Genomic DNA, 19,308 nt, shown 5'->3' with positions numbered 1-19,308 from the left:
TAGTATTGCCTTTTCTTTTAAATTTATATTAAAAAAAATAAATAAAAAGAAGATCAAAATCATAAAATCATATATCTTCCGAGAGCGATTCAACATCCAAGCTTATCATGGGTTCCTAAATGATGATTTGTTTGTTGATCAGAATAAATATTTACTCTCATAAATAAATTTAGCATTTTGAATTTATTATGAGCTTATATGTCCAAATAAATTTTTATTGAAAGGGTTCATGTAGGTACCCTAACATGGTTCACATATCTTGGAAGGTAAAAAGTTTTTCTACAACTCCTATACTACAACAAAAAAATACTTCCAACTAAAATTGATGGATATCTAAAATGATTCTAAAAAATTTTTGATCAACTTCTTGTATTTAAATACTAGTCTGCTTATAAGTCAAACATTTATATTAAGATATTGACCATTAATATTCATGGATTAAAATTAAAGTTATTGAAATATTGGTCAAATCCTTAAAAAAATTTACAAACTTGGTGTAAATTCTAAAAGATGTAAAGAAAAATCAACACGTGTATTTTTCTAAAATTATATTAAAATTTCTCTTATTTTTTTATAAATAAAAATTTAATTTTTATAAAAATTGAGCCTAATGCAACAAGCAAATTTTTTATAGAATCATGTTTGCAAAACCTATATATATATATTCGTAAAGTGAAGTTTTGAGGGGTAAATTAAACAATTAAAGCTTTAATAAGGTTTTTTTTTTAAAAATCATGGGAGAGAGAGAGAGAGCAAGAACCATTGAAAGATGAGTTCTGATTTTAAAATTACAATGATTCTCCTCTAATTAAATATTAGAACTAGACTTGGGATAACAAGAAGTTAGAATCAAAAGGGGAAAAAAGAGTAGCATATCCTTTCTCTTCATCAGTAACTTCTTTTGCTACAAGTACTGCATGTACTATCACCTGTGCTTCATCTACTGTCATTTTGTTGTTGAAAACTTCATGATCAACAAAAGAAACCAAAGTTTCCAAATATTTGATATCCTTTTAGTATTTGGAATTGATGGAATAGAAGGGTATGCCAAGTTTTAGGGTTTTTCAATTTTATTTTACTTTTTTTGTATTTTAAGATGATGTTTTTGAGGTGAATAAAAGAGACAAAGATCTCGAGTTTGTAGTATGATTCAGTGTTCCAATTTAGTTCATCATTGTGCTCGACAATGAGAAGAGGGAAGGAAGGCAGTGTTCACAAATGGATTTGAGAAGGATTGTGAGCCCAATAAGGTTTGATTTGAAAGGAGGAGTCCAAATATGTGCAGCCTTGAACTATTATGGATTTGGGTCTTGAAATTCTAGAAGAAATGAATAAAAGACTAGTTCTGGAGTAATTTACTACGGTCCTCCCTCGTCAAGAACAAAAAAAAAATAAAAAAAAAAATACTTGGAATTGCTTTGCTTGGCACGTGTTAACATAATTTGGCATGATCTAGTAAAAGATATATCAACAATTTATTTGCAATGTTTTGTATCCGTTTTATTATTATATATAGATAATATATATTTATTGGTTTTTAGTTATAACAAATGTAATTCCTATGATAATAGTTATATTGTATTCCTCACCACGGGCTTTGGATTTTAATTATTTTGACTACTTGTTCTTTTCTCTTTAAGAATTTAAGTATTCCATCCATTATGTAAAAACTTCAATCATATAATTTAAATGAGATTTTAAAAATGATTTTGTAATAATTTTCCAAACATTTCACTTCAAATCAAAACTTTTCGTTTTTAATTTAAGGACTTAAACACTGTGAAAATAATTTATATTAATATTCAATTTAATTAGAAAGAAAAGGCTGTAATATTTATATTAATTTGTGATTTTTGGTCAATGTATGTTTAAGTAATTATAAGATTTTATAAATAATTTTATATTGTTACTTGACACATTATCATTAAGGCTTTAGATTGAAAAGAAATTAATTACCAGTCGAGATCTAATATTCTCTAATAATCCTTTGAGACTTTAAACTTGGACTGTATTTGAAAATGGAGGTCTAGAACGTTTCCTTAAGACTTAAGAAACAGGGACTCCGCTGGTTATCTTCATGCATGAGTTACCGTGAAAAATAAATATTGACAGGTACATGAGATTTTTATGAGTTTATATTTAAATAGTATTTTTTTTATTTTTAAAAAATTATTTTTAACATTAAAACATTAAAATAATTTAAAAATATAAAAAAATATAATTTTAATAAAAATAATTCAAAATTTAAACTATGGGTGCACCGAACACCCCTTTGTCTTCTTTTCTGGGAATTTTATACTGCTCTTAATGTTCACACTGTGCGCGTATAAGAGCAGAACTTATCTGATCTTTCATTAACAAACAAAATAGGAAGCAATAAGCTTTAAAAAATTACATCAAGTTCCAAAGAAAGAGACAGTAATTGAATTATAGTATACTTTGCATATCCTTTATTTTTATTTTTTTAACATGAATATTCAAATTAATTTACAAGTTTTAAAATTAACAACTTTGATAATTTTTAAATTTATAAAACTCAAACTAATAATTTTTAAAAAATAAATTTAAAATTTAATCAATTAAATTATATCAAATAATAGATATAAATGATATATAAATTAGTTTTTGTACATTTATCTTTACATTTCATATAAATAAACATGAGATGGACCTACAATGAGAAGGACCTAAATTAGCTGACGATTATAAGAGGAAAAAAAAAATACAACCAAGACATGACATCTTTTTCTGTGGTAGGTGCCTCCTCTTACCATTGGGCCAAGTCGGGTTCCTTTTCTACTTGCGTGTCGACCATGTTTTATGGAAAATATTTTATGTTAATCTTCACTTATAGTAATTACCATTCTAATTCATTTATGTTTGATATGCTTAAGATATCATTTGTCTCCAAGATCCCATCAATGATCAATCTAGCTATTTACTATTCTAAAAGCTGTTTGTTTTCAATTATAGCAATTACTATTCTATTTAATTTTGAAATGTTAATATATGTTTATTTTTATATTTTAAAAATATTTTTAAAAAATTTAATTTTTTTATTTTTTGACCTTAAATTAAATTTATTTTGGTTTTCTCAACTTTTAAAAAATTTAAATTTTTTTATTTTTCACCTTAAATTAATTTTATTTTGATTTTTTCAACTCGTTTTGATATATTGATCTCAAAAATAATTTTTTAAAAAATAATAAAATATATTATTTTAATATTATATTAAAAATACACCCCTTAAAAATAAATAACTATTATTATAATTTCAAACAATAATTGAAGTTTCCCGATCATTGCCTTAGACCGGTGGCCAATCAACTCATCCAAGATGATGATGGTAATCATGGGCTACTTCCTTAATGAGGTCTCAAGTAAACCACACCACTTGCTTAAACATAAAAGAAATATGATTTTAGATTAATGGATATATGTAAGCATGTGAGTTTGTCATATTTTGTAGTTTTTGATTTAGTATTATTAAGCTTGAATTTATTTAATGTTGTCTATATCTCTTAATTAAAGAAAAAGTATGAATCTCACTTCACAATCAAAAGCGCTATCACCCGATTCCTCTTCCTGTTATATACAAATCCAAATCCAAGATATCCGCATCCCTTCTGATCATTGTCAAGCAAAAAAAGACAAGTTTTGTAGTCCTTTTTGAAAATTTAAACAGAAAATTAAGAATTAAGGTAGCATTATTATTAGAATCTATGATGAATTGCCAATTGATTGATCGATGCATAAGAGTATTTTATTTGCTCAAGATGCCGGATAAAGAGTTTTCCGGCGAGCTTATGTAGCTCCTACCAAAACTTGCCACTCAGGCAAGTGGAGTTAAAATCCTAGAACTTAAAAGTTTATATTAAAGGGATGTTGTTTTCCATTATATTACCCTTGAATCTTCACTTATAGATAGGGTCCGATATTTCCATTATATTACCCTTGAATCTTCACTAATAGATAGGGTCCGATAATACATATATATATATAACGACTAATAGAGTTGTGATTATTGACTCCTAGTTTAACGAAATGATTTATACTTTTCATTTTTGTCTCTTCATTTAGGTCAAGCTAGAAGTTAGTATGTTGTTTCTTAGCTTGTTTGCCAGCGAACAGGCTCCGTTGCTTGTGCTTTAGTATACTTCGTTAATTGTTTTGTTTGTTTAACCAAATCTCTTTTAATTAAATAAAAAAGATTAGTATAAAAAAAGCGAAAGAAATAATCATTTTAATAATAGAATGTTCACATCTATATTTATTCTATATTCATCAATGATTTGACAACAAAAAAGAGAAATTAATCAATACATTTGGTCTATGTATAACCTTAAAACATTATTTATTATTATTCTTCAATCTTTTATAGATAAAAAATACTTTAAAAAATAATAACTACAACACTTCACAAACACTACCTACCAAACTAAACTATATATAATATGTTTAATATTCAATTCATGATGATCAACTCTAATTAAATTTTAAAAAATTATTTTAATATTAAAAAATAGATAATCAAATAAAACTTTAAAATTCACACGGTCTCTTATAGATTAACTAAAATTTAATAAAATGATTACATGACATTCTTTGAAATTGATACTTGGAAGGTTTTATGATTTTATGTTATAACGCATAATAGATTTTACATAAAAAAACACTTCAATTGTCCCTTGGCGCCAAAGGTACAACACCTGTCCACATTTTGTGTAAATGCAGTGTCCTAATGGATACCTAGCGATGGCAAAGCATAACCATGAACCGGGTTTTGTATTATATGTGCTTTTAAACTAGTAAACAAAAATTTTAATGCCTTTTCATTTTTTAAATATGGTAAAATGATAAGTTTATCATTGGAATAAAAAAAATTAATCATGTTTTTAATTTAAAAATATTTTGATCTCTATTTTTTTTTTATTGAAAACATTTTGATCTTCTAGCATAAATTAATTATTAATTAAATTAAAAACATTATTGGTGTATGTTACGCCCTTGCGTATGAGAGTTATTTGATGATTTGGGAGGCGCATAAAGGGCTTACTAGTGGTCAAAATTTCTTTTCTACCATATTATTAGAAGCAGTGTTATATCCTCTCTTTCATGGTGCAATCTATGTTAACAATAGTAAAGTAGTTTGTCACTAAAAGAATTTTTATTTTTTTTATTTTTTTTTCTCTTTCCAAAAAATTATATATCAATCATTTTTATTGTTGATATTTTAACTTAAGTTCTTATTCCTTTGATTTTAAATTTTTGTTCTTAATCTTTTATAAAAAAAAAATTTATATTTTTTTATTTTTATTTATCAATTTCAATTTGACATATCTTATTTTTTTCAGGTTAGTCCTTTCTTTTGATTTCTAATTTTTTTATTATTTTATAAAAAATTTATTAATTTTTAATTTCATCTTTTATTTTAAAATATATATATACACACACACACAAGAGTGTGCTTGCATATGATAAATTTAAAAGTAGCTTAAAATAGTAAGATTTTGTAAGATTCACGGCAATACAGCTAGTTCATGACTCCTTTTTTTAATTTTCTACCGACAAGAATTATTGTGATATAGCTAAGTATTAGTCTTGGTATCCACACTCCCCTGCGGGCAGGATTAGAAATTCGTCTTCGAGGGGCAAAAAAAAAGAATATGTAATTGTTGTGAAGGTTTTATTAAAGCGATTTTCAAATGTGAACTGAGATTTGATGCGTTCGCTTAATAAATTTAATTAATAATTATATGCATCAATAAATACTAAAAAATTTATTAATAATAATAAAAGATTAAATTAAAAAACTAAGTGATATATACATATAAAAAACACGACCTTATTCCAAGTTATGTTATTTAAATTATTTATTTAATTATATGTTTATTTTTCTTAAAAAAACTAAAAATTAATAATCAATTAAAAAAATAATTTGTTAGCATAACTGCTTTTTTTCTTATTAATTGTCGCTTGATCTTATGATGGTCCATACATGATATAAGTTTTAAATTAAATTATGTTAGAATAACTTGTTTGATTTAATAAGTCCAATCAAAACTTAATTGTTATATTCAAAACTTGATTTGACTTTAAAAAAATTAATAAGTTGGTTATTTAATTTTGAGAAGAAGTGTTTTATATTTATTTGAATTGACTCATTAAACTTTCTATACAAGTCTTCAATCCGATTAAGCTTAATAAATGGTTTTTTAATTAAATTAATTATTTAATTATATGATAACAAAAATAAACAAGTAAAGAAAAACAATTGAATATAATCTAAAAAAATTAAGAATAAAAAATTATAAAGAGTTGCATAAAAGAGAAAAAAGCTCATCACTTCTAGAGAAATACCTTAGATATTGTTAAATATAACAAAGTAGAAATTGAAGTACACTTTATCAAATAATATACTAAATACATTTTTAATTAATTTATCTAAATAAATTTCAACTAAAAAATTTAAAAACCTAGTTTGACTGAAAACAAATAGTTATTTCAAGATGAAGTTCTTTTACATTATCAAAGTAAAAATTGAATGGCATTTCATAGAATAATATCCCAAATCTATTTTTAGTTAATCCATTTTAATGCCTTTTAATTTAAATTGAAGAGAAAAAAATTAAAGGGCAAAAGAGACCAAACATCTAAAGTAGGGTGAACCAGCACGTTCGACTCATTTAAAAGAAAAGCCACACACGAGGGCTTATAAGGCCAAGGCCACGCATCTCGTCCTTTCCTTCTTTCTTTTTTTTAATCCTTTGTTAAATGCGAGGACAAGCTCTTTTTTTTAAAAAAAAAAATAGATAATGAGTACCTATTTTTCAACCATTAAAAATACGGTCAATATTTTGGACTCAAGTTTTTTGTATTTAAAAAAAATATTTTATAATATATTTTCGTTTAAAACATTAAATAAGCACTCTTATATCTATAAAATAAATAATAAATTCAAAATGCTTCTAAATTTACACAAAAACAAAATCAAACCTAGAAAAAAAAAATCTTTTTTAACCTCAATATTTTTACTTTTTTTCTGACAAGATAAAAAATAAAAAAATACTTTAATTAAACTCTTTTCTTCATATAAAACTTGTTGACTACATGAAATCAATTTTGTTATAGCTATGTGGTAAATCGATAACTTTTTTTCTTTTTTTTTTTAATTCTTTCTAAATATATCTCATCTCTCAAAACAAATTAAATTTTGAATCAAAATGTATAACTGTAAAACTAAAATGACTAAAAGAAAATTTGGAAAAAATCTAGATGCAATTTTCCTAGAAATGGAACTAAATAAACAATAAAAAAAACAAAAACCTTTATTTTTGCCTAACTTTAAATTTCAATCCCCTTATTTTTTATTTTTTCACAAACTACAAAGCCAACATTTTCTTTTTACTTTTGCAAAATCTAGCATGTCAATACAATATCATGATTTTTTCTTGACACCGTGAAAATGCTTTAGAAATAAAATTAAAAAATATATATTAAATCGGATCTCCAGTTACCAGGATAATTTGAAAATGAGGTTGAGAACTAGAATTAAAATTACTAATTTAAATCAATTCTTAATTTCATGACACATGATAAGATCACGTGGAGAAAATTTTTGCGTACGAACATGTTGGGTATAGGAATGGCCGGCTGCTTTAGACAAGAAACATGAAATACATAGCTTGGCATAATCAAATCAAACGGTAGAATTTAGGGTTTAAGAATGTGGTTTGAAAATTTGCCGGCCATCTGATAGGTTTAAACTTTAACGTGGACTTTCTACATTGGGAACATGATTAAGCTTAAGAGAGGTTTAATGACTTAATGTTCACACAAAAAGAGAAGTGGAAGCTTCGATTACAAGAGTTCAACCCTTTTTTTCAACAGGGGTTGCACGCATGGGTTACAAAATTGAGGCCAAGAACAAGACAAAAAGGGTTTTAAACGAGGGCTATGTTTTTGGGAATTGAGTTTCACTCATTTTGGACTTCCCAATTGGCCATTGACCATTATGATCTTCATATTTATATCGAGTTTAATTCTGTCTTGGAAACATATAGTAGCAATATTGAGCAAACTCAAGCAGAGAAACACTGATTTCTTGGCACCCTATTCTTGTTCTGTGCACATTTTTCTTAATTAGTTTTAGGGTTCATAACTAATTAACACTACTTTGCTTGAAACAACGGTTCCCATGACTAATGTCTAGCGTAAGAGAGGCTTCAATGTGTCTAGTTCATCGTGGCCCCGTTTGTAAAACTGTGCTGAGATATACTTTTTTTGTTCTCAGAAGTTGTAATGAGAAAGTACTACTGAGATCTCTAAATAAAATTAATAATATGAAGTCAGCGATAATTAATACGTTGGTGGGTCACAACTTGAATTTCGAAAATATTGTGGTAAAAGCTGGTAGCTAGCTTTTGCCCGAGAAACTGTAAATAAATAAATAAAAATTGCCATCCTCAAATTTCATGTTTCAATGTTCATGAAATCAAGGTGCAAGATTGACTTTTGCGTTCTGTTGTGATCTCGGTGTCGAGCATCAGAATCAATATATTAGAACAGAAAGTTTTCGATTTCTTCTCTCGTTGTGATGAAAGAAGATCATTTTCCATATAGTATGAACGGATTTTTATTGAGTAAAACCCATTTAATGCATCTGATAAATATTTTCGTAAGATATATCCGAGAGCAAGTATCCGCTTAATTCTATGCTGCCATGAGCTTCTTGACATTGCAAAAAATCATTATGTCATGGCATCGCTAGTCATACCAGCAAGTGGTTGAGCTGCTTATTTCTTACTGTTTGGTGAACAGCCCCCCTTGAATTTACCTGGCTTTGGCTAGCTCGATCCGTCGCAGTTTTCAAAACATTTGTCTCGAAGCAGCACTGTTGCTGGCTAGCCCTACGTTCTACTGGTACTATCATTGGGTGACATCTCAAAAATTTCCAGGTGTTCTCTGGAAGCGTTAGTTGAGCTCTGTAGAATGGATGCTGCTAAGATCACAGTATTGTATGTCCCAAGTATTGTAAACTTGACTTTTTGTAATTAATGAGCTCCAAAGAAAATTAATTATTATTCAACCAAATATGGTAGAGATCTTTCTACTGCTTTTCTAGCTGTGAACATGAATGAAAGTTAACTTGCAATATGCTCTTTAATTTTCTTTGTTCTGAGCCGTTGCTTCAGAGCCTTTCTTAGTTTAATAGATCCAATATGCATGTTTAATGAGGATACTCTTGGCCATGGAACGGCCAGTAGAAGTGTGGAACTATTTTATTTACTGATTTTTTTCGATTAGGTTAAGGGTGGTCCAGGGAACCCATTGTAGATAATAACACAAAACTACAATATTATCACCTGTTCAAATGTGGCAGAGAGAATGGAATGGAAGGCCTAAGAGAATGGGAAGGGAATTTCTCTGATCCAAGGGATGCTAAAATAGATATATTTTTTATCAGGGGAATTTGCAGAGAATCTCATAGAATGAATTGAATATAAATTTGAACTTTTTTGTAATGTTGGAAATTGATCCATCCAGAACCTCTCCTTATAGTTTAAGGGGGGGAAACAATTCAAGCTATGATTATTTTACGAGTGAAATAAAATAGCATGACACATTGGACGCTTGGTTTGTCATTTTGTCTTTTGATTTGTTGAAGATTAAAGGGAATTTCTATTGTTCTTCTTATTATTATCTATTTTTTTAACCAAGAAGTGTGAAAACAGCTTGGTTTTCAAGCCTCAAAATGCTGCTGTTTCTGTAGTCTCTTGAGATCCATAAATTGGATTTAGGAGAGGGCAAGTCATGAGTCAGTTCCATTCAAAACCACAATTTCCTTGACTCGGGTTGTAGCAGTCTTACTGTGTGAGCTTATTATATAATTAGCTGAGCTCAAATATTTCTTACAAAGTCATCGTGATTTTCGCATAAACACACTCTCCGTTGCAGTCATCCTGAAATGGTGGCCTAAGCTTCGGAATCAGAACCCCTCTCAGGAAGCATATAGAATTTGGTTTTGATTTAAGTGCTCCTCTCTTTACTCATAACTCTGATGCTCCTCACAGCTTGAGCTAGCTCCTCCTGTACTGTTACAATTATTAGTTTTTGTGGTTATCACTTCTTGGTTTGGTTTAGTTTCTCCAACAGCTTCTTGTGCTACAAGAAACCCCACCTCGATTTCAAGATTTAGGAATACGATAAAACCTACTTCTTCTAGCCAGGTTCACTTCATATTTAGATTATTCCAGTGCTACAACTTATTTCTCTTCTTCAACTCTCTCTAAACTTAGCGTACTTCAAGCGAAAGTTTTAGAGATAAAGAAGAGGAGGGAGATGGAAGAGAAGAATGATGTAGATAAGATCGATGATGTGATGTTGCCTGGTTTTCGGTTTCATCCAACTGATGAAGAGCTTGTTGGGTTCTACCTCAAAAGAAAGATACAGCAGCGATCTCTTCCTATTGAGCTTATCAAGCAAGTTGATATTTATAAATATGATCCTTGGGATCTTCCAAGTATGAAACTCCATCTTTCTTTTTAGTTTTCTCCGTCTTCTTTCATTGCTAACAGATTTCAGAGTTGAGTTAGACCTGGCATGCATGTACAAAAGACAAGAAAATAGAGATTAGAGCCTGCATGCTTAACTTATATCTATATATATCAAGATAAGAAATTTCCTTGAAGTTTCCTTGAGAAAGAACGGATATTAAGTTAGTAAAGGTACTTTCATTTGAACTTTCCTCTTGTTTGGAAGATTCTTTTGTTAAAAACACTAGGAAGCATACAAAATTTCAACATCATGATCACCACTTTCAAAGTTGAGAAAATATTACTGTTACATTAATGCTTACGCAAAGCTTATCATATATATAGTTCATTCTTAAGTCTATAAACTTTATTGAGTACTTTCTTTTTATCCTTATCCCACAAGAAGAGCTGGCGACTACGGGAGAGAAAGAGTGGTACTTTTACTGCCCAAGGGACCGTAAGTACAGGAACAGTGCAAGGCCAAATAGAGTTACTGGAGCTGGGTTTTGGAAGGCGACTGGAACAGACCGTCCTATTTACTCCTCTGATGGCACCAGGTGCATAGGCTTGAAGAAGTCCCTGGTGTTCTACAGAGGTCGAGCTGCTAAAGGAATGAAAACTGACTGGATGATGCACGAATTCCGGCTTCCTTCTCTTGCTGAGCCACCACCACCAAAGAAGCTCCTAGACAAAAGCCTTCCTCCAAACGTAATGACTCTATGCATCCTTCAGTACTGTACTTAATTCCATCTATATGTTCATTTTCATCTCGATGATAAAAGAAAAATGTTTATGATATGATGAGTGTTAATTTTCTTATACATGATTGTAGGATGCATGGGCTATTTGTAGGATATTCAAGAAAACCAATTCCATGGCACAAAGAGCTCTTTCTCACTCTTGGGTCTCTCCAGTATTACCAGAGACTACAGCTTCTGATTTTTTCGCCCAAGGGGCACACTGCACTCAGTTCAGTTCAGAGAACATGTCATGCACAACTGAAATAGGATCAAATTTCCATTTAGGCTCCAATAATGACTTCCAGCAGGCCCCTCCTGCTGGTCTCCCTGTTTTAGACATCCCCTCTTACAGGCCTATTAATCCTTTAGTCCACACATCATATATATTCCCCGTATCAAACGGTGATCTTCCCAACAACTTCTTGTTTTCACCCCTCGAGAATTCGGGTCCCATCAAGTCTACAGATGATGCTCCTTCCATGCTATTGAATCCTGCATTGATGGGTGAAGCTGGTAAAGCTTCCGAGAGCACAGAATATGAAGGTTCACAACAGCAGTTCAATGGATTCTCGATCAATTTGCTCCAAGAAATGCAAGGTGATATAGGCACAGGAGATGAGACAGGCTTGAGAAAGAATCCAAGTTCAATTCAAGATAATAACCTTATGGGGACTTTCCGGTCCATCGGATTCCCCTTCAGCTTGCCTTCAAACCTGCCTGATGCATGGAAGTCTAACCTGCCATGGGATTCACCATCCTGCCCCAGTGAGATGTCCACCACTTATTCCACAAACAAATGCCATACTTAAATCCTATTAATACACAGAAGAATTAATCGTGGGATTTAGGTCTAGCATTTGAATTTATCTAAAATAGCTTCCAAAAAAATATATATTCTGGCTTGAATGATGTTTTAGCAGGAGCAAACTAGCCTCAGAAATGCATCTTGTTCACTGTACAGTAGTTTCCATATTTTCCAAGCATACACTTGTAGGCTAATAAATTTCTCTTAATTTATATTCATTCCCTTGTTCTTGTTTCTCTTTCCCTCCGATCACCTCCATCCCCTTGCTTTTGCTTAGCAGAGAACTGTATCACAATGCTGTCATGGACAACATTATTGTACGTAATTTGCACCTGTACATTAAGGATATGATCTTTAAAGGATGCTGAGGAAATAAAAATTGTGACAGAAAATTCCGTCAAAACTCGAAGTTGAAAATCAATTCGGTCCACAACGCATTTATGACAGCATCGTGATCAGCAGCAGAGCTAGGATGATTTCCTAGAGGGGTCAAAACTAATATAATAAGACTCTTTTTTATTAATTTACGAGTTGAAAATACAAAAAGACAACATAATTTAATTTTAATTTTGTATGGATAAAAAGCTAAAAACTATATCACATTGAACCAAAACTATGAAATAAATTTCATCTAACAAGGTATGCACCACTTTAAGGCGATGAAAATGAACAATATCTCCAGATGAACATGAGAAAGCCTCTGCAACCTTCCATGGAGTCCTAGTTAGTTTGATCTGCGAGATGTTTCATGGAAGTTCATAGAAATATGGTCTATTAAAAATATGTTTGGTATAGTAATAGCTGTTGTAGTTGTGATTTGAAAAAAAATATTTTATAAAAAATATTTTTAGTTGAGGTTAGTTTGAAAAAATAAATGTTTAATTAAAATTGTGGTTGAAATTGAGGTTAAAAAAAGTAGTTTAATATATTTAATTAAAAATACTTTTGAAATTGAGGTTATAAAATAATTTTTAAAAATATATATTAATATTGATGGTTTTAAATTTAAATATTGTAAAATTAATTACTCCTATTATATCATGAAATAAATAATACTTTATATAAAATATTTTTTATTATTTCATTAAACTATTTATAATTCCAATACATACAAAATTCATCCGATAAGAACTACAGTTTTTATAATTTTTTGAGCATGTAATAAAATTAAATAAAATATTATTAGGTATAAAATTGATATTATAGTGCGAATGAATTTAATTTATTCTATACTAGTGTTTTTTTTAAAAAAATATTATTCACATAACAGTGTAAATAAATTTAATTCATTCTAAACTAGTTTTTTTAAAATATTAATAAAATTAATACTAAAAAAAAATTGTATGAACAGTGCAAATAAATTATACTATAAACTGAACAGTGTACCAATATACACTGTTCATGTTAATTACACTGTTCACTAAACAGTGTAATTAACATGAACACTGCATAAAAAACAGGATTTTCTTACTTTTTATTAATCATGTTTTAAATATAAAAATTATATGAGATCAAAACACAATAATTTTTTTTAATTAAATAATTATAAACTATATTTTAATTAAAATGTATCCGTAACTACGTAAACAAATGCACTCTAAAACTTGTAAATGCTTCCAGCTTGTCAAAAACCTTGAGATACAGCAGAAACTTACCTCTTAAAAAACCTTAAGACACAGTGGATATAGCAACATGAGCATTATAAATTCCGGCACGTTCACAAGGACATTCTTTCCTTCGTTTCTCATTTGATCCGCTATCTGTTTCAATTATGAAGAGTTCTGAACAAAAATATGTAAAGTTAATCTACTCAGCAAGAGCAAACTATTTCATCAAAATTAATCTGAAGGAAGGTTTTTTCCCGCATGGGCTAGGCTGTACTCTGTTTTCCAGCTGGGTTTGGTTTTTCTTAGGCCTTTAAGTCCAAGTATGGTTGTTTTGTTTGGTCTAAGCTTCCTGGGCTGATTCTTCAGAAGCCTTTTCTTTAACAAGGTGTGTGTTTGTAATGGGCTAGCATCTTGGGTTTATGCAGACTTGGATTTCAGCATGGGTTAATGGTTTGATTTATTCCATTTAGCTTGGTTTGGACTCTAATTTTGATAGTGGGGTAATTTCCATGGACTGTATATGCTTTGAATGATACATTGATGGGTTCAATTTCATGGTATATTAGTGTATCATTTCTTTTTAATGAATGTATGTTGTTTAGATTTTGAATGTCACTTGTAATATATGGCCAAGTACTAAGAAAAAAATTTTGTGCTTTTTTTTTCATAAAAATGAAAGACAAGAGGAAAAATACTTGTTTACACAATATTGTATATTTCAAAAACAAGAAAATTCAAAGAAATAGTTTTGTCTATATAAATTTTATAACAAGTTTGTAAAATTCATTCTAATTTCGCTTAAATTTTAGTGATTCTTAAAAAAATCAATTTTTTTATTTTTTATATCATGTTTTATGAACTTATATGGAAGATTAACCTATAATGACCCCTTCTCTCTCCCCTTTTATTTACTTTTAATATTTAAGAATTATAAATTTATATATAAGATGTATTTCAACTTTTCTAGTATCAAGGGAAATAAAAGTATAAAATATACACAAAAAAATATTTTAGTTTTAGAATGTCTAAAATTAACTCATAAAATTATGGTTCACCTTACTAAGGTGAATTTGTTTTAATCAATAAATAAATTTACTATTAGAAAAACACGATAGAATTTTAGTAATAACTAGAAGAATCAACAATATAATTTACTTTAGAGTGAATGTATTAAGAGTGATATTATCTTCTCCATATATAATTAGTTTTTTTATCCATATATTATGTAAATCAGTTAAGATTTTTAGTGACCAAAATATAACGTAAAGATTCCAAACATTTAAACTAAAAAAAAAGAAAGAATTCCTTGTTATTTTTCCATTCAAAATCTAATCCTGAAAAATAATTGTCATTATATCATATATATATATATATATATATATATATATATATATATGCAACACTTTTTATGCTTTATTTTATTTTTTTATTACTCCGTGCCAACTCATGCAACTAATTTAAGCATTTTTATCAAAATATTATGAGTTTTTTAAATTTTGCAAGCTGGACAATTCTCAAAAAGAGCCATGTTGATTTCTCATCCATTCAGTCTTTCACTCTCACTCTTGTACCAAAGGCTATTTCTAATAAAAATTCCATCAAATCAAGATTCATAAATGGGAATTCAATCCCTCAAGCTATTACAATTTATAACAGCAATCATCTACTCTTAACAAAATCAAAAGGTGGGATCTTTGCAATAGAGAGAAGAAATTAGAGACCAACAATCTTGAAGATAATGAAGCTAAGAAAAGCCAAAAATATAAAGATGAATAAGTAATCCAAAAAAAAAAAAACTTGGTTGACCCACGATCTTTTGAAGTATGGGTTTTTTATCCCTCATGGAAAACATTTTTTTTTTTTTTAAAAAAAAAAGAAATGTCGTGTAATATTCAACCCATTAGAATGATACGAGTATTATATGGCATCAGGAGGTGAGAACCAGGGGGGAGACTGGAATGGTGGAGCGAGGCTTACTAAACGATCGTGCTAGCTTACAACTCCCCTTGTAGTTTCCTTTTACCATAGCCAGCCACCAGTGTCCCCATATACAAGGTCAGAGAACAGAGAATGTAGAATACCCATGATCAAGTCAATAAACCTATAAAAGTAGAACTATGAGAAGCACATGTTTTGAACAACTTATTATGGCCTTACAATGCAAGAAAAGAAAAGAGATTACAACACTCCAAACCGTATCAGAAACGTATACCTACCCTCCTCGTAGCCATATTTATTAAATCCAGATTCATTTGATCCGGTCAAAAGCTCGGATCATGGATTTATGGTGTAGACTCTAAATCAATACCATTTAAATTCTTTTAAATAAAATATTATATATAAAAAAAATCTTTAGAAGTGACCCATTTAGATTTCTTTCGACTTTTATCGAGTCAAGTTAGCTAAATTTTACTTTTAAGATTCAAATCGATTTAAAATGAATCTAGTTTCTAAAATGGTGGGGTTTTAAATTGACAAATGAGGTCGGATTTAATAAGCATGGTTGGCTGTGACTCAACGTTGTCGGCTCCAAAAAACATCAAGTATTTTTTTTTTTTGATTTACGTGGGGTGTTCGGGTCAGTTTACACGCACCACCACTAATCTACACGGCCCACTGAATATCCTGCAAGCCCAGTGAGCAAGTAAGGCACCACGGGGGTGATAAATATGCATGGTGAGATTCGAACTCAGGTACAGAGAAAGAGGACAAACCTCTTCTACCACTAAGCCAGAACCTCACTTGCAACATCAAGCATTGTTGCAACGCGACAAGGTAGCATCGTGACCCACGGAGGTCACTCAGGACCTTCTCTCTTTTTTCGGTCCCAACATTGTTCTGTCATAGTTTTAACTTTCAAGGTGTTTTTTTTTTTTTGTTTTGGGTAACCTGGAAACTGAATACACATCAGAGTAATGGCATTAGATTGTTAGCCATAACAACCAGAGCAGAGCATGTACCTAACAAAATGATCATGGCTTTGTTAGATGGCGTCTCGTATCCCTATTTTGATAAAGAAAGTAAATAGATCATAGCAACTAGAGCATGTCAATTTGGTCGACCAAATGAAAGTCAATACATCATCAAAAGCATTTTTTTTTTTTAAGAAGCATTTTAATAAACTAACTAAAGTTTGGAGTTATTTTGAATTAAGATGATGTTTAAAAAATCTAAGTAGTTTAAGAATAAAGATTATATATAACTTGTAAAAAAAACTTAAAAAGGATATTGAAATTTTTGAATGTTTAAGTAAATATTTTTATAAAAAGAGAAAATATAATGATAATTTAAAAAGATAAACTCTTAAAATATATGTGCTAAAAATATTAAAAATGAAGAGATTATGAACTTTGAACTTGATGAATTTATCAGATATGTATAATCTATGAATCTTGTTATTTTATGAAAAGGAGGGACTGAAAAATAATTTCACTCCTACAAATTAATATAGTATCTTGATTTGTATTCCATTTAAAATAATATATATTGAATCAATATAAAATATTATAAAACTCATGTAGGGGTCCTGAAAAACTACTAAAAGACCTAAAGTCCTTAAAAGATCCTAAAAGAGTGTTTGGTTCAAATGAGTTGGGTTCAAGATGTGTGCTCGAGCCCATAAAGATACTACAATACATGTCCAACATTAGTGTAGTTTAAATTATTTAGGATATTTTAAGGATAATTTAAATATTTTTTTTATAAAAAAAATAAAAAATAATTAATTAAAATTTTTGTTTAGAATACTTCAATGTTAGTTTAATTATTATTTTATAAAAATAAAAAAATTATTATAAAAAAATTATTTAGAATTTCTATTTAAAATACATTAATGTTAGTTTAAATATTTTTTTTATAAAAATAAAAAAAGTTATAATTTTTTTTTTAAATTTCTGTTTAGGATTCTTTAAGAGTAGTTTAAATATTTTTTATAAAAAATATAAATAATTATACAAAAACATTAACTAGGATTTTTGCATCGTTAGTTTGCATAGTTATCAAACCCGGCTTAGATGTTGACCTAGCAAAGACTTATCAACTCAAGTCAACTTGAAAAATTTTAAAAATATATATTTAAAATTTTAATGTTTTATAAAAAAATCATATAAATATTGGCTATATATATTATAAATAAAATATTTTTTAATATTTATATATTAAACTTTAAAAAATACTAATACTCAACTTAAAAAAATATAAAAAAGATGACTATGGAAAAATATCCGCACTTACAAAAAAAAGCCCCCGGAAGACGCTCCCGTTTCATTAAAAAAACCATTATTCGCAACCCAATCCCACCACCTCCACCCCCTCCACCACCCTGCATCTGCGATTGGTCATCCTTATGCCTCTCATCAGCAATTGGTCATCCTCATCCAAATGCAAGTTGCTTTCTCGGATGCTTGTGCTACTGTCCTTCATGTTTATTTCTGCTCTTATTATTCTTGATTCATTTTTAATCTTTATCCTTCATACTTCACTATTCGCAACCGCTGCTTTTTTTTATTGCCACGCGTAATCTATTTTTTATGGTTGGATTTGCTGTTCCAGGTTGGCCATGATATTACTTGCCTTTTCTATCTTCAATCACTTTCTTTTAATTATCATCAACACTTAGTTCTGGGCTTGGATGCAAGAGCAGTGAGCTCCAGGCCATGTCTCTACAGTTTCATATATATGCCTTCATAAAGGGTTATGAGTGTTTTTTTTATGGTCCTTTGAGAAGCCTTTCTGAAGCCATGCTGCTTCATCTACCAAGACTACTATGTATGATACTAAAAATATACGAAGGTATTTAACAACCATTGTTGTTGTCTTTTGAAGTTAGATCTCAAATCGTCTGGTCTTGTTCCCCAGCAACGAAAATTGTGAGGCTTGTCACGCCTAAAGGGGCTGGAGGCGGCAAGAAGATCCATACAGAGATAAGATCTCAAATTTACCATAGAGAGTTACTTAGGCCTTATGCGGGTCGTTGCAATGAATGATCTTTTAATAAGTTTGAATTGGTACAGTTACTAAATCAACCGGATCTTAGATTAATTTATTAAGTTGGTCCGTATTTAATAATTATAGTAGTATAATTCTTTTTATAAAAATTAAAAAAACTAATTAAGATTTCTATTTAGGATATTTAAAGTTAGTTTAAATATTTTTTAATAAAATATATAAAAAAATTAATTAGAATTTCTGTTTAAAATACTTCAAGGATAGTTTAAATAATTTTTTATAAAAAAATATAAAAACATTAATTAGAATTTCAATTTAAAATGCTTCATGGATAGTTTAAATATTTTTTTATTAAATAATTTGATTTTTTGTTTAGAATACTTCAAAATAATTTAAATATTATTATAAAACATATAAAAAATTATAAAAAAAATTAATTAAGCATGATCATCAGACCCAAATCGTTATAACCTAGTAGGAACACTCAGGCCACATGACTATTAGACCCAAAAAATTTTAAATATTTTTAATATTTTAAAAAAATAATATCGACTCATTACAAAGTATGGGTTAATATACTAGTAACAAACTAAAGAGAAAGGGAAAATCACTATATAAATATATATATATATATATAAACTAGTATAACAGTGTAGAACTATTTTGCTCAACTG

The 19,308-nt window shown here is 29.0% G+C and overlaps 1 protein-coding gene and 1 long non-coding RNA gene across 3 annotated transcripts; one reads left to right on the top strand and one right to left on the bottom strand.

The window, feature by feature from the left end:
- Positions 1-5,261: 5,261 nt before the first annotated feature.
- LOC105115422 (uncharacterized) lies at positions 5,262-18,336 on the bottom strand. The gene is made up of 3 exons (XR_840340.1): positions 18,212-18,336; positions 9,328-9,332; positions 5,262-5,273 (listed from the first exon to the last, which is right to left on the bottom strand). It is a non-coding gene; the product is annotated as an uncharacterized LOC105115422 (long non-coding RNA).
- Positions 9,833-12,298, top strand: LOC105115421 (protein FEZ-like). Of its 2 annotated transcripts, none has more exons than XM_011012301.1 (3): positions 9,833-10,522; positions 10,942-11,243; positions 11,368-12,298. In XM_011012301.1, the coding sequence occupies exons 1-3, from the start codon at positions 10,342-10,344 to the stop codon at positions 12,082-12,084; spliced, it is 1,200 nt and encodes a 399-aa protein (XP_011010603.1). In that variant the 5' UTR covers positions 9,833-10,341; the 3' UTR covers positions 12,085-12,298. The 2 variants fall into 2 exon arrangements, with proteins under 2 accessions (XP_011010603.1, XP_011010602.1); XM_011012300.1 differs by having other exon boundaries at positions 10,939-11,243.
- Positions 18,337-19,308: the final 972 nt, after the last annotated feature.

This window comes from Populus euphratica, unplaced genomic scaffold (genome assembly GCF_000495115.2).
Source record: "Populus euphratica unplaced genomic scaffold, PopEup_1.0 scaffold698.1, whole genome shotgun sequence".
Lineage (NCBI taxonomy): Eukaryota > Viridiplantae > Streptophyta > Magnoliopsida > Malpighiales > Salicaceae > Populus > Populus euphratica.
The sequence above is the reverse complement of the archived record's forward strand: the minus strand, read 5'-3'. Positions and strand labels throughout refer to the sequence as shown.